General features: G+C 37.9%; 1 protein-coding gene across 12 annotated transcripts in view; it reads right to left on the minus strand.

The window, feature by feature from the left end:
- Positions 1 to 17,079, minus strand: part of Tasp1 (taspase 1) — a 234,226-nt gene that overhangs the window by 19,162 nt on the left and 197,985 nt on the right. For all 12 annotated transcript variants that reach the window (XM_051144739.1, XM_051144735.1, XM_051144738.1 and 9 more), the window contains one exon: positions 7,764 to 7,837. In XM_051144739.1, the coding sequence (XP_051000696.1) occupies positions 7,764 to 7,837 (74 nt within the window). Of the gene's footprint in view, positions 1 to 7,763; positions 7,838 to 17,079 lie in introns of those variants that run through there.

Here is a 17,079-nt window from a genome sequence, read left to right on the forward strand (position 1 = left end):
ATAAACTATCATTTTAAACTCAGTTTCTTATTCTATGTTCTTTGTGATCTTTAAATAAAATTTCTGAATGTAAGTTCCCTTGTCTATAATAGCAATGTCATTTACTATATTTTTACTCTTAACAGCAGGAAATACTCATTATGTTAATTATATACTAAATAACCCTATAAATTTTTAAGTTAGAGAAGTAAGAATGGATGAGATTATTATTTCATTGATTCTCGTCTAATTTCAGCACACACACAGACACACACACATAGATACACACACAGACACACACACATAGACACACACACACAGACACACACATAGACACACACAGACACAGACACACACACACAGACACACACACACATATAGACACACACACACATAGACACACACACACACACACACAGACACACACACAGAGACACACACACATACAGACACACACACACATAGACACACACAGACACACACAGACACACACACAGACACACACACATACACACACACACATACACACACAGACAGCCACACACACACAGCCACACACAGACAGACACACACACAGACAGACAGACAGACACACACACACACGCTCAGGGAACATCATGAAAAAGGAGGCAGAATGTATCTCAGAGCTAGAGGTGCGCTGTTTTCTGAACCAGCTACTGTGCTTAGAAACTCTAAGCAGTTGTGGTCACCTGCATAAGACCTGTGTGAGGCAAAGCCAGCCACAACCCAGCACAAAGGAGGAAAAGGTGCCCTCCAGGCCTCAACCCTTACTGAGGAGCTACTGGCAATTGACTACAGGTAGTTCCCCACGTTCGAGGAGATGGCCATACCAGGTATGTACTGTAGGCAGCGCTAACTGAACATCATGAGTCATCAGAGAAGGAAAGCTTGGCCTGGTGGCTCAGACCAGTATTCACAGCTACTTGGAATGGTGAGGAAAAGGATCAGGAGTTCAAGGTTTGCCGAGGACAACTCAGAAAGTATCTCCAAGTAAACAAGTAAATAAGTAATAAAAAGATGAGGGAGAAGAAAAAAGCATGAGGTTGGGAAGAAGCTAGGGAGCTGTGTTGGAGCTAGAGAGTGGGAAGGGGTTTAGATATAATCATATTTGATAGTATACATATTTAGGAAATTGTCAAAAATTAGGTATTGGTAAAGCTTGAAAATGTAGGGAGATAGCATTTTAAAATCTAATGTATGATGGAACATTACAAAATTCATAAGGAAAATTTGGAAGAAGCTGACCAAAGCATATGGTAGGGTTACATGAATTATCTACAGTATTTTTCTTATTTTAAAAATAATATTTTTATGGTATTGACTGCCCAAGTTCCATTTGTATTTTGGGAAGTGTTTTAATTTATTTTTAACATTGTTTCAGAATTTAAATTAAATATGAAGGCAGCCTATAGAACGGAAAAAAGTCTTTTAACAATTATGCATCTGATCCTGAGGGTTAGTGTCTAGACTGTACAAACTGCTAAAAACAAAACTAAATATCAAACAACTCAAAGTTTTTAAAAATGGGGCTATGGAACCAAACAGAGGGCCCTCAAAAGAAAAGAAAAAAAATTTGAGAAAGATGTTTTAAAATGTTCAACACCCTTAGCCTGTATACATATAGCATACGTGTACATTAAAAATGTCCATATGGTTTCGTCCTATAACAGGGGTACACAGCCAGCTATGGGTCACCACTTCTGATTTGTTGGTCAGCTGGGTCCCATGGATCCCCAAGTACCCAGCTTATTGCCAGTAGTCATAGAACATAGAGGAAACCAAGCCTGTATCAACAAGAAAACTCCACCACTACTGGCTAGCTTTCATAGAAGTAGAAGGTGCTATGCAGGCTACTAGGGGGATAAAGTAGGAAATAGTCTCACTCAGTGTGAACCCTAGAGGCAAGTGGACTGGCATGATGTGCATGTTACTGAATCAGTAGCAGGAATGTTATGGGAGGATCCACCCACTCTCTGACTGGATGTATGGCCCAATCCACAAGAAGGAACCCATGACTGGTACCATTAACTGAACAAAGAATGTGTGGCTTGGCATCCCTAATACTTATCTTTATACCCGAAGACTAGTGTATCTCTCAGTCCTTACCAGAGGGGATTCTTTTTGCAATAAACTGATGAATACAGAGATTCCCAACTGGTCCATGTGCAGAGAATCAAAGACTGAAGGAAGTGTGCTCAACCCTAACTGGGATATTGTATCACACGCTCTCCTAAAGCTCAGGGATCATCAAGGAAGAGAGAGGAGAAAAGACTACAGGAGCAAAAAGTCATAGCTGACTGTCTCAGAATAATGCTCTCCAAACACCGCTGGGAGTTGTCTGGCTTTGGCTTCTTGCGGTTTACTGAAATGTTCGTGTAAGAGCAGATGAGAATCCTGGTGACGATTACATAAAATCACATGATGTCTTTCTAATATAATATTTTTGTTAATTATCTGAGGACCCAATGTGTGCATATAATGCACTTTGGTGACATTCACTCCTGCGTTTTTTTTTTTCATCCTCTGCTCCCAACTTCATGTCATTTTTTTTATAACCCACTGAGTCCAATATGCGCTGACTGGACACCATTGTGTGGGGCTGCCAGACCAAATTTTAAACTACTTTATCACTTTCTTACTTTAAAAAGACAAAAATAAAACAACAATAACAACAACAAACTTCTTTGTTCCAACTGCTTTAAATCTACAAATAAATTTAAAAAGAATAGTCAACATTATTGCACTTTCAATTCAAGACTATGATACATGTCTAATGCAAATTCATCTGAGACACATTTTGTAGTTTTAAGAGGATAGTCCTAGAACATTTCTTATTCATTCCAGATCATGTGAAAAGACAGGTTTTAAGATTTTTTTTTCCCAGTCAGGTGGTGGTGGCACACCTTTAATCCCAGCACTAGGGAGGCAGAGCCAGGTGGATCGCTGTGAGTTCAAGGCCACTTGGTCTAGAAAGTGAGTCCAAGACAGGCAGGGCCACACAGAGAAACCTGTCTCCAAAAAAACCCAAACAACAACAACAACAGCAGAATTCTTTTCCAACTTCTGTCTCTGATTTCTCTTTCTGCACTGTACACGGTACTGATGGGAATTTCTAGGTACAGAAGTGATGGAGAGAGACCAAAGTGGACCTTCTTTTGGTGCATTCCCAACATTAAGTAGTGTTCCACGGTTCACTGACTGCTATCATTTTACGTATGCTTGTTTTTGTGGTGGGTTTTTTGGTTTTGGTTTGGTTTTTTGTTTTGTTTTGTTTTTGAGACAGTGTTTCTCTGTGTAGCCTTGGCTGTCCTGGACTCCCTTTGTAGACCAGATTGGCCTTGAACTCAGAGAGATCTGCCTGCTTCTGCCTCTCTGAATGCTGGATTACAAGTATATGCCACCACGCCCAGCTAACTGCTATGATTTTTAGGCTTTTGGTAAATTTTTTTTTAAACCTAAGGAAGTTCTTCCAGTATCTGGTATTTTGAGGGGATTGTAACAAGTAGAAGCTGAACAGATTGTGTGGTATCAGAATGAACATATATTTTTTTCTCCTTTATTTTGGTAATTACACTGGTTGATATTTTTATAGCTTTATGGAAAAACACAAATGCCATAAAATCCACCATTTTAAATATATGTTCAATCTAGTGGTTTGCAGTATATTTGTAAAGCTGGGCAACTTTATAATTCCAGAACCTTTTCATGTCCTTGAAAATAAACCCAACCCCTTACTCCCTCCCCTCAGCCCCCACTAATCTCTTACATTTGTTTCTATGGGTTTTCCAATTCTAGACATTTAATGCAAATGGAAACATGCAATGTCTGGTCTTTTTCACCTGGCTTCATGTTTTCAAGAGACACTGGGGCTAACTGTTGCAGAACTTCATTCTTTTTTGTGGTTAAAAAAAAAATCATTTCATGAACACAACACATTTACTTATCCATCCAACAGTCAATAGGCATTGAGTTGTTCCTACTTTTTAAATTATCTTTAGTATATACCTAAGAGTGGACCTGCTGGGTAATGCAGTAATTCTATTAAACTTTCTGAGAAACTCTCATGCTGCTTTTCAGACAGATCATTTCCACACTCCTAGCAGCAGTATATGAAAGTTTTATTTTTTCCTAACAAATACGTATCATTTTTCTTTTCTATAGACATTATGTTGGATGAGAAGTGGATAAGAACCATTATGGTGTTGATTTATTGTTCCCTAATGAATACTGACAGTAGGCATATTTCCATATACTTATTTGTGGATTGTAAATCTTCACTGAAGAAATGTTTATTTACATCTTGCTGAATTACAAGAATTTAAAATTTATTCTAAACTGATGCAAGTCACTCACCAATGGCATTGTTAGTAAATATGTTTTCCTATTCTGTTGGCTGTTTTTGTGTTTATTTTTTTGACAACATCTTTGCAGTAAAGGTTTTAATATTGATAATTTATTCTCTTTTATTGTATATGCTTTTCATATTCAAAAATAACTTCCTAGTCCAAAGAAAATAATGCCACAGGCAAGGTCTGTCAAAATATGAACACAGTTTGACACACAGGACAGAGGATATTACAAGTAAATATTTCCTAAGTAGATAAAACTTTAAAGCCAAAGGCTGGGTATTATTCTAGAAGATATCCTAACGTGAGGCAGGTCAACAGTGAGAAAGCCATGCCTCTCAGAGTTCCAGCCAGAAAACAAGAAAAGGCAGTAATATGGAGAAAAGCAACCATCCATTCAGTGTAGAGCTGGTTATAAACCAAGGCCAAAACTTTTGTATTGTACAACTAAAGTGCATGGTTAACAAATGATCAGATCTACATTTTATGCAAGTGATATATTTTGAGGCATTCTGTGTTAAAATAACTTTAAAATTACAGAACAGTGTAAGTATCATGAAACTCTTCCCACGGTTTATCTGTTGTCAACATTGCGTTCCACTTACTTGGTAGTTTACTATCCACACACTCACTCACACAGTACTTTCCCGAAAGACCAAGACTATGCATACAGGTCCCCATTTGCCTAGATACATCAGTGTGTGTTGCCTAAAAATATGAGTATTTCCCTGTTAATCATACCATAGATAACAATGTTAGTGAATTTGACAACAAGGCAACTCTTTTTTGCTAGCCATATTTCAATTCTGTAAAATGACCTAAGATGTATTACAACATTTCGGTTTGATATACAGAAGCCACTTTAAGGTGAGTTAAAACATTTACTGGTAACATATCCTTGGCAGTATTCAATCTGGAACCCTTCTATGGCCCTTATTTTTATGGCACTTGACAGTTGCATATAGCACCACCCCTTTTTACTTTCTTCCCAACATGTTCTTCACCCTGGATTTGTCTGTTTCCCTGTAATAAGTTCACGCCATGTACTTCCAGATAGAACACTATATAAGTGGCACTGTGTCCTTCCCAGGCTGTCACATCCAGAGGCACACACACTGTCTTGATGATGGCTCTAGTTCTCAACACAGCTGCAGTGTTGCCTATTTCCTCGATTATAGAATTATTATTTTTCCACAACTAATAAGAAATCTTTAGAGAGATATTAAAACTATAAAACAGCCTATTCTTCCTCAAGAATCAATGTTATAACAGTATTTATACTGTTATTATAAAAAGTAATCTCTCTATATAAAAAATAAGAACTAATTCATTTAGGGTGAGAGTGATGCGTCTGAATCAATCCCATTCCCGTTTACATGAGCTTTATGGCACTCAACTACGTGCACTGGTGTTTATGAAAAACTGCTCATTAACTGTCCAGTCACTACAGAAAATGCGCAATGTGATTTTTAAACCTAACTAGTACCTATGCTCTAATGTTTGTCTCATAAACAGCACAACTCAAGGCAAAACAGCTGTAGGTCCAACTCAAGTTTCTGTGCTTTCTTTACTATCCATACTTTGAGTTGAATGGCATGTGTTTCACAGAGATCACCAGCAGGGAAGGCAGACACTTCCACTCAAGGGGCTTGGTACACCACCCTGTCTTTCCCTAACCCCTGACCCACACAACTGGCCTCAGTGCTGACGCCTACTCTCATCATGACCTTTTGTACATGACCTTTGTTCAAGATCAATATGCAAAGTGAAAGAGAAGGATTCAATGACTACAAGGAACTCTGGCTTATTCAGTTTGCTTCCTGTTTGGAAACTGCTGTCATCCACAAGAGAATGTGCTGGAAATACCTGAATAACCATTTTCCACTTGTTTATTAAAACCAATGGTACTCAATACAGTAGCTATGAGCCACATATGCTACTAAAAAATTAAGTGACATTTAAAATTCAGTTCTTCAGCTCTACTAGCCACATTTCAGATACTCAGTATTTCAGCATGTAGTTCTGCCAGCCATGCTAGATGACACAGACATCAGTGTTTCAACTACCATAAAAGAAGTCTGTAAGTGCTGCTCCAAACATGACAGTCAGCTTTAAAGTGCACAATTACAATTCTCTTTCTGAAAGATTACGAAGCAAAGCAACCTATAAATTCACTTATGCAATAGGTCTATTGAGAGAAAATACAAGTCTTATCAGGTCTTCCCCTGATACAACGGAGGTGGGGCGCTCTGTAGTATTTCATGACTACCAGTCAATGTTCCTATATATTACATTCATAGACATTGTGTAACCCTACTGATTATATATATATAAACACACACACATACATATATATACATATGTATGTATTGTATGAGAAATGAACAATCAACTACAGCCATGTGCTATTTAATAATGAAAATTAATCCTGAGAAAACTGTCGCTAGATCATTTTATCTGAGTGAGCATCACATGTGTGATTTCATTAGGCAATGCAATCTTAGGTGACCATTGTCAAATACATCGTTTGCTGTTGTTCAAAATACCATCATGATGTACCACTACTCTCTAGTTAACTTACTCTCTTTTTAAAGCTACTTAATGACAATTAGAGAACATATATCAGAAGTTTCTTTACTTGCTGCTCCAAATACGTAAAACAGATACTTGTCTTTAAAAAAAAAAAAAAAAAAGGCTGCCCAACTTCATAACTCTGAATCTGGGGTGCCTTAATGCCAAGTAAATGTCATTTACCACAGCTGTTCCTAAAAAATTTATGAACAGGAACATGAAGTGAATATTAAATCCACAAATCCTGTTTTTAAGTCTCAAAATCAAGCACTGTAAGTTCAAGGAGACCTGCAACTCAAGAGCGGATGCTTGGATGACTGTATGACTGCTGTGGCAACTCACGCTGCACACAGAGGCCAAGCCCATGTAGCCAGAGAACAAGGCACAAGAGATGGTAAGAGAGCTGGATGGTGGTCCACAAGCATCTCAGCCATTTCTGTTATGAAAGATGTAGAGATACATCCCAGAAGCTAATTTTAAATTGTCTTAGTTTCCTTTATCCTTTTCTACCTCCCTTGAGGATGCATCCATCTTGGTTAGCTTGTCAGCTTTATTCTCATTTTCTCTTACAAATCCTGAGTTTCCTCTTTTCAAGTATTCATACTAGGCAAAAGGGGACCAAATGAAAGAAGGGGTTTGCTAACTCACTTTGTTCCACCAAGAAGAGCATTTTTACCATCTGCTGATTTTCTTTGGCACTATTAATTGTGCTTTGAATGAAGCTCACTGGTTACTACTTGAGAGGTAGAAAAGTCGTCTGTTTCAACAGATGGGTTCAAAGCTTATATACTGGCTACAGGGCTTTCAGGTTATGACCCCATCCCCACGACCCCACCTCACACTTACCTTGGCTTTCCCATCCTGGGCTGACATATATCCCACGCACATGCTCTCTGTAGTGTGGCTCCACAGAAATTCCACTGTGCGAACAAGAACACAAATAGGCACATTCACATACACAGATGGAAAATAAATCTTTGCCTTTTTAATAGAACAGTTAAAGATAGCTTTATATTTAACACTCATTCCCTACTTTCCATTTGCTCCTTCATAAATGTCAAGATGATTTAGTACTCAAAACTGTAATGCCATTTACTGTGAAATGAAAAATGTATTTCTTTCTTGTCAGAACTTATGATTATTACATGTAGAATAAATGCTCACATTTGAACTTAGAAGATTAAACACATACACATTCATAATACAGTACACAGTGATTTAGTAAATGCAATATTCCACAGTATAGTTTCTTTCAACATATACATATGCATACATGACTTAAGTCTTTACTTAAGACATTACATACAGTCAGGGCAGACAAAATAGCAATGAATCTACACTAGCTTGCCACAGACAGGAAGGAAATGCTTCAAGAATGAGAGGCACTTATCAAAAAGACCCCATGATTGACTTGAAGGTCTCTAACTGGCCAAATTTGCTCTCAAGAAAGTGACAGGTGACAGTGATGAATTATAACCACTGAGCAAATTAAGAAGCAAAGATGGAAACAAGTGAAAAAAATAAGAGAGGATATAGCTCTTTATTTCTGGCAGCAGAGTCAACAAATAAACACAGAAGGCATCTATTGACTGTTTGTCACTTAAGCCTGATTGTATGATTCAAAACCTGAAATTCACAGTGGAAGGAAAGAATTGATTCTCCAGAGTTGTCAACCTTCCCTGGATATGCACTCTGGGACACCTACATGTCACCCACACTATGTACATACACAGTAATAATAAATAGTATGTAAAAAACACTCCTAAAGAAGACATTGTACCATCCTCCTGAGGCTTGCGGAAGAATGTAGAAGAGGTGGAAAGAAGAGAGGACATGGAGAAAGGCTGCAAAGTGCCATCTTCAAGCAAGCATAGTAATTATAATCATGATCAGTGTCTTACCCAGTCATCATCAGAGACTGATGGAACAGTTCCTGTAGCAGATGGAACAAATACAGAGACCCACAGCCAGAAAGTACAGAGAACGAAATATCCTGGAATGCACAGTTCTAAACAAGATGTGTCCACCAAATCCCTCCCCTCAGAGGTCATGACACTCTACAGAAGAAAAGGTAGAAGGGAGGACAGCAAGAGAGTAAGGCCGGCAAAAACAAATGAGCATATCTCATACAAACTCTCAAGAGACTGAAGCAGCAATCACAGGGCCTACATGGTCTGCACCAGGTCCTCTGCATATATACTACAGCTTTTAACTTAGTGCTTTTATGGTACTTCTGACAGTGTTAATGAGTGAGTCTGAGAATGTCATCTTGAGCCATCTCTTGGTGCTTTTATTTTCCTGTTGGTTTGGCTTGCTCAGCTTTGAAATGATGTTTTTGTTTTATCTTATTATACTTTATTTTGTTATGTTTTGTTATCTCTTAGAAGCTTATTCTTTTCCAACGAGAGACAGAAAGAGTGGAGTGGATGAGAAAGGAAGTGGTTAAGGAACTGAGAGCAGTAGAGGGAGGGAAACTGTATTCAGATTATATTGTATGAGAATCAATGTTTAATAAAAGGGAGAAAATCAAAACAAACAAACAAACAAAAATTATGACCATGAACTCATACTAGCTGTGTTTGCCTGAACTGGGTCTACACAAAAACTGTCAGAAGTCGGTGTGGATAGGGGACGGTCTCAGGAGGACTAGGCCATCCTCCCTCTGTTGAAGTACTAGCTACTGTCAGCTTCTAGGTGAGGGAAGAAATTGACTTTAGTTGTCTACCCACCAGTGATCCAGCCAAGTTCCAATGAATTGTTCCAAACTGACGTCACACAGGGGGCTCTAGTTAAACTCAACAGGTCACAAAACAAAAGAAAGTAAGATATAAATCTGGGAAGGAGACTTTCAGAGAAGAAAAGAATGGTGGTGGTAGGGATGGGAGGGGAAAAAGAAAGGGTATGGGGAAGGAATAATCAGAATGCATTATATATGTATGTATAAATTGTCAAAGAATATGCTTACTAGGAGTTTGAAAATCATGTTTGCTAGAACTAGTGGGTGAAGGCTTAAATGGCATGATATTTGCAGTCTCAATATATCTCTTTATAAGTTTATTAAAAATAAAGTGAAAAAATTGAAAATTCGTTGTGGAATAAATCTTATGAGCTCTAACTTAACTAAGTAAAAATGCCAATTTCAACAACTAACGTGCAAACAAAACTGTAAAATGTTGACCATGCAACTTATAAGATAATCCCTGAAGTACATCACGTAAAATGTGGAACCAAGTCTGAGTGGGAGTACTGAACAGCTTCACATAGCAACACTCTCCACTCACTAACTCCTCTAAACGCTTCAGATTTGTCAAAGTCAACTTCTCACAAGAGAAGCTGAGAGAAATGTTGAAAGGGACACTAAACGCAGGATGCCATCTAGGATTGTATTCTGGATGGGTGACAAGGGAATATTATGTGGACACTATTAAGACAAATGCTGGCATGTAAAAATAAGTTGTTTAGAAGAATGTTCTTGTCTTCAGAAATACACACTGATGTGTTGGAGTAAAGGAGTTTAAGTCTCCTCTGAAATACTTGGGGAAAGTGTACGTAGAGGAAGGGACAGATAAGCGAGGATACAAAAATAATTTTAAAAGGCAACAATAGTGCTTCTGAGAGATGACTCCATGGGACCAGTGTTAAAGCTTTTTCCTACATATAAAATCATATCTAAGTAAAATGTTACAAACAAGAATCCACACATATAAAAATACACACAGAGTTTCTATTGCTGTTAAGAGACACCATAACCATGGAAACCATTATACAGAAAAACATTTAAGTGGGGCTGGCTTACAGGTCCAGAGGGTTAGTCTACTACTGTCATGATGGGAGGCAAGGCAAGCACAGGCAGACATGGTGCTGAAGAAGTAGCTGGGTGTTCTACAGTTGGAGCCACAGCAGCAGGGAAGAGAGATCCTGGGCCTGGCTAGGGCACTGGAGACCTCCAAGCCACCCCCACTGACACACTTCCTCTAACATACCCCAATCCTTTGAAGTAAATAGTGCAGCTCCCTAGGAGCCTTTGGGAGCCATTTTCCTTCAGGCCGCCACCACCTTCAAGTGCAACCTTCCAGATTCTAAGTTTTTAAAGGCATTTTCAGTCAAAGCTTTAAGTACTCCATAAAGAAAGCTTTAAAAACTATGGCACAATTCAATGGCCATAAGATCCCCAAATTAATGTAAATACAATAAAATACATGTGTGTGTAAATATGGATATATTAAAATGATGATTTTGAAGAAATATTTGCAATTCATACAACAAAGAGCTACTTTCCCACTATGTAAAGATCCATTACAAATCAATAAAAAGACAATTTTAGAAAGAAAAGCATAAGGACTATGTAAAGGACACTGTAAAGGACACTGTAAAGGACAGCTGTAAAATGCATGAAAAGATGTTTTATCGTGCAATGCAATGCAGGACTCGTGTTCAGGGCAGAACATGTGTCATGTGCTTTATAGAGTACGTTTCCAGCAGGAGCATTCACCCTGGAGGACACCGCCACCTCCTTGACTGCAGAGTGCTAGCAGAACTGTAGTACTCTGCTTGGGATGTACATTTTTCTTTAATTTTTAGTATATAGTTTATGTTATCATACAAAATAGTGGTTTTATCATGTCATTTATATACTCTGTTCTCACTGCCCCTTGCCACACCGCCTTTTCTTGGCCTTCTGTCTCTAACTGATTGACTTCTTTAATTTGCATGTGTTCAGAATATGTACACTATCAAATATCTCTTCCTACTGTTGATATCTAAGAAAAAAAAAATCACATGACAGTAAAGGTACTAAAAATACTGATTTGGGTGTTACAATACATTCAGCAAGTAGGCAAATGAACAAATATGGAACTAAGACATAGTGATTGACATTTTAGAAAAATTACATTTGAAGAAGCAGAGGCAGGCCGACTGTTGTGAATTCGAGGCCAGAGTGGTCTACAAAGTGAGTCTAAGACAGCAAGGGCTACATAGAGAAACCCTGTCTCCAAAACATACATACATACACACACACACACACACACACACACACACACACACACACACACACACACACGACCTAGAAATTTTAGCACTAGGAAATTAGTCTCTAGTACATTTTGATAGACATAAGCTGTTCACAATGATTCTCAGTGCAGGTGGATGAATGAATAATGACTGTACATTATATATTATATAACAGAATATGTTACAAAAGTAGCACTACATAGCTGTACGAAACAACTATATCAAAACTTTGAATTTTTTAAACCATAACTAATAGCTAAAAACCAAAAGCCAGCCAAAAGGCAAAAAACAATAACAAAAACCCCAAAACAAAATAACAACAAATTCCACATAATATCAATTAGTGTACATAATTTATAACTAAAATTTCACAAAATAGCATCTACCCTTTCATTTTCAATGTATTAACCTTCTTTAGAGCTCTTCACCAGCTATTCACTGCATCAAAGGTGCTGCTTGTGACTCACCAACTTTATAATTCACTTATATGACATGATACAGTTTGAAAACACCAATCTATGAGATAAGTCATTCTGCTAACAAATGTGAAGGGGAAAAATAATATCTCTTTTGTGAAAAAAAATTCCTACAATTTCTGATTACCCTGATAATCCTCTCTACTCAGATTAAGATAGTTTAATCAACTGAAATCTATGGTAGTGTTTTCTTGTCATATATTTTCAACTGTCTGTCAGAAGAAGGATTTATTATGGAATAAATATCATCTGATGTTTTTAAATGTTCCTGGTTTCATGACTATCCAGCCAATTCTTATGAAGGTACAAGAAAAACCACCTACTTACTCACAATGGGCACATAAACTTAGGGTAAATTTTTATACATTAAAAAGTTATCAAAACCAACAAAACAACACTGTAACTGACAACATTCCCCAACTACTTCTCCATCCAATTTTTTAATGCCAAAGTAATAAATTTGTTAAAAAAAAAAAAACTAGCAAATATGTTTGTCTCAAAGACAAAGACAAACAGACAGACAGACACAGAGAGAGAGGAGAGAGGAGAGAGGAGAGAGGAGAGAGAGAGAGAGAGAGAGAGAGAGAGAGAGAGAGGAAGAGAGAGAGAGAGAGAGAGGAAGAGAGAGGAGAGAGAGAAGAAGAGAGAGAGAGAGGAAGAGAGAGAGAGAGAGAGAGAGAGAGACAGAGACAGAGACAGAGACAGAGACAGAGAGAGACAGAGAACATCACACTGCTGTCCTCTCAGTTATCTATTGTCTTAATTTATAGTTAAACTATAGCAAGGACTCCCCACTGCTAAGAACATTCCTAAACAGCAAGACACCATTCCAAGCCAAGGGAAAGGAGGCCAAGAAATCCAGACAGAACACAACAGTTAGTGGTCTACTCCCTGAATTGTCACTGTTGCACACAGTATTATGCTCAAAGGAGAAGAGGAGGAAGGCAACCTGGTGTTCTAAGAACCAATCTAACAGAGGACGATGACATCTCCATCCGACTACAACCCTCACACACACTGCAAACACCTGACTGAATAAATACAATCTAAATAAATTTACATTTTTAGTCAATAATTGAACTCCTGCTTATGTCCCAGCGCTAAAGTATAAGCACTATGAAAAAACAGGCTCTGTCCCGCCCTGAACACAGCAAACCCAGAGTGATGGCTACCAGTGAGAGTGGCCTAAGTGGAACATAAGCAGCTAAATAAAATGAAGGCAATGCAGGATACTGGAAATGGAACTCAAAGAAGAAAAACTAAACTGAAATTATGCTAAAATAAAAATTTTGATAATTCGGATTTAAAAAAAAAAAATCAGTGAAAAAGCTTACCAACAGGAACAGACCACAGAAAAGCAGAACATTAGTGCTTCGAGATACAGAAGGCAAATTGGTATGTTCAATCAAGCACAATGAAATATTTAAAAACAAACAGAAATAAAACATGAATATGTCGGAGCTTTGCAACACTATAAAAAGACCAAATCCAAAAATTAGAGCACAAAAGAAAATAAACTTCATGTGAAAGGTACAGAAAATATTTTCAAAATAATCATAGAATAAATGTTTCCAAATCCATGGGAGAAGACTGCATTTTCAATAAGAGGAGACTACAGAAAACCAAATACAAAAATGAAACTCCAAGCCAGGCATGGTGGTATATGCTTATAATCCCAGCACTTAGGGAGGCAGGGGCAGATGGATCTCTGTGAGTTTGAGGACAGCCTAGTCTAAAAATCAAGTCCAGGATAGTCTACACAGACTTTTCAACCGTCTTGAAAAACAAACAAAAACAAATGAAAAACTCTTCCTATACCATATTATTTTTTTAATTTACTTGATTTATTCAGATTATATCTCAATTGTTATCCCCTTACTTGTATCCTCCCTCCCTCTCTTTTTCACCCTATTCCCCTCCCCTAGGTCACTATATGGTCATAGCCTGTCAAGTCTCATCTTGGTAGCCTGCCTATTCCTTCTCTGAGTGGCTGATACCCACCCCGCCCCCCCCCCCGCCCCCCCCCCCCGCAAGACAGGGTCTCTCTGTGTTAGCCTTGGCGGTCCTGGACTTACTTTGTAGACCAGGCTAGCCTTGAAATCACAGCAATCCGCCTACCTCTACCTCCCAAGTGCCAGGGTTAATGGTATGTGCCACCATGCCCAGCTGTTTCTTTTATTTTGTTGAGATTATATGATCACATAATTTTACCCTTCCTTTTCCCCCTCCATATTGAGAACTGCAAGAGAGAAATGCTCTGTCACATGTAAAGGCACAGTCACTAGAGTAATAGCTACTAAACCAGCATAATCTCTAGCAAAAATCTATAAGCATTAGTCCTTATCCCTTCAGATAAGCACAGTCTCACCCTTATGAAGGAGACTTACCTCTCTTTGCAGCAGCTGGACACCACAAGCACTCAGTGTGCAAAGTTGTGAAGCCCAGTCCCAATGGGTGCATCTACAAAACACTCCCCCGTCAAAGGCCCAGAGCAGGGGACGGAAAAATTGTGAATGCCAGAGGATCAGGGTCTTTCTTGAGAGATGCTGTCTCCTAGTAACATCAGAACCTACACTCTGAAGTGTCAGCAGAATGATCACTCAAATGTGAGCTGAACAAGGATACTAACACACATGCCAACCTTCACAGAGAAAAGCCGCAAAGCCTCAAGCCTGCACAAAGAACTACAGGCAACTGAGTGAAGCTTTAAGTGGGAGAGGTGTCCTCCTGCCTGCAGGTAAGAGCTTATCAATTGGCTGTCCAGAGCCAGTCAGACCTGCAAATATACACAGAACATTGTATAAAAGTAACAGATCATATTTGTGAATATACGTATATACAAATACATTATGCATAAATAGTGATTAATGAAGAGAGCAGAGTGAGGAGAAATGCATGCAAGGGTCTAGAGAATGAAGAAGGGAGAAATGCTGTAATTAAAATACAACCTCAAAAACAAACACAACAACAACAAAATATCTTACCTACTGAGCATTCTCTAAAACAAATAATGTGACAGGAAACAAAGCAAGTTTCACCAAAACCAGGAAAACTAAATAACCTTCCTATATTCTATCAGAGAACAACAGAACAGCTAGAACCCAACATCAAGAAAAACTGTTTTAGAAATACCAAAATTCCAAATGAGAAGATGACAGAGACAATTTGCTACCTGAATAGTCACCTAACCTGGACTCCCGGTCTACTCAGGTAATCAGCTTTATTCCTTCTCAAGTCTCTGATGGGGTAGAAGACCAGATAGATAGTTTAGTTTTACAATTAAGCTTAGTTGTTCAGGGGTTAAGATGTTTTTAGGTCTAGATAGATGTTTTAAGTTGATAATGACGAGATATGATAGATATTGATTTATATTCAGAATTTTAGATGCACCAAGATAGGAAAGATGTTTTCTTCAAGGCTGTCAAATACAAATAGCCAAAACACTATGAATGTAACATTTACATAATTCTTGATTGTGGTATGATTCTTTTTGCTATAGGTAGTTTATTGTATATGTGTAATAATATAAATGTATATGTAAAAATTTTTTAATTTAATAAAAAAATAAATGCAAAAAATTCATAGAGATTAAAAAAGTTATTATTGTTCGTTCAATGCTGAATAGATACTAAAGAAACAAAAAATTCCTATACTTAAATAAAAATGAAGATACCAAATCCTATGGAATGTAAGGAAAGCACTTTTTGGGGAGCTATGTTGGGGTATTTCAAAACAGGGTTTCTCTGTGCCGCCTTGGCTGTCCTGGACTCCCTTTGTAAAGCAGACTGGCCTCAAACTCACAAAGATCTGCTGACTTCTGCCTCCATGAGTGCTGGGATTACCAGCATGCACTACCCTGTCTGGCTTCAGGAAAGCACTTTTTAAAAGTAAGCTTATACCTGTAAGTATCCACATTAAAAGAAAGCATAGATGTCTAAAATAAGTAACTTACTGATACCGCCTATGGCCTTGGAAAAACAAGTACAAGCCAATCTTAAAAACAGTAGATACAAAACACAATTGAGACCAGGGTAGAAATTAAAGAAAACAACACAAAGAATCAATGAAATTAAGAATTGGTTCTTTCAAAAGACTAAGAAGATTGTCAAGCTCTTAAGCAAAAGGAAAAAAATGGAACTAAGTTAATAAAACTGGAGGTAAAAAGGGAGACATTACAATAATTACCAATGAAATTCAGAGAATTGGGCAGGAGAGATGGCTCAGAGGTTAAGAGCACTGCCTGCTCCTGAGTTCAATTCCCAGCAACCACATGGAGGCTCATAACCATCCATAATGAGATTTGGTACCCTCTTCTGATATGCAGACATACATACAAGCAAAACACTGTATACATAATAAATAAATCTTTAAAAAAAGAAATTCAGAAAATTACATTCCTTTAAAACTTATATATCACTAACCCAGAAAAGGTAAAATGAATGAATTTCTGGATGCACAGAACCAACCAAAGTTAAACCAATGTGAGATAAAGAACTTGTTGTTGTTGTTGTTTCTTTTTTGTGTGTGATAGGGTTTCACTGTGTAGCCTTGGATGTCCTCAAACTCTACCCACCTCTGTCCCCTGGTGCTGGGATTAAAGTCATGTGCCACCACGCAATGATTTGTAAGATAAAGAATTTAAACAGATCTGTAACAAACAATGAGATTGATCA

Source organism: Acomys russatus, chromosome 4 (genome assembly GCF_903995435.1).
Source record: "Acomys russatus chromosome 4, mAcoRus1.1, whole genome shotgun sequence".
Taxonomy (NCBI): Eukaryota; Metazoa; Chordata; class Mammalia; order Rodentia; family Muridae; genus Acomys; species Acomys russatus.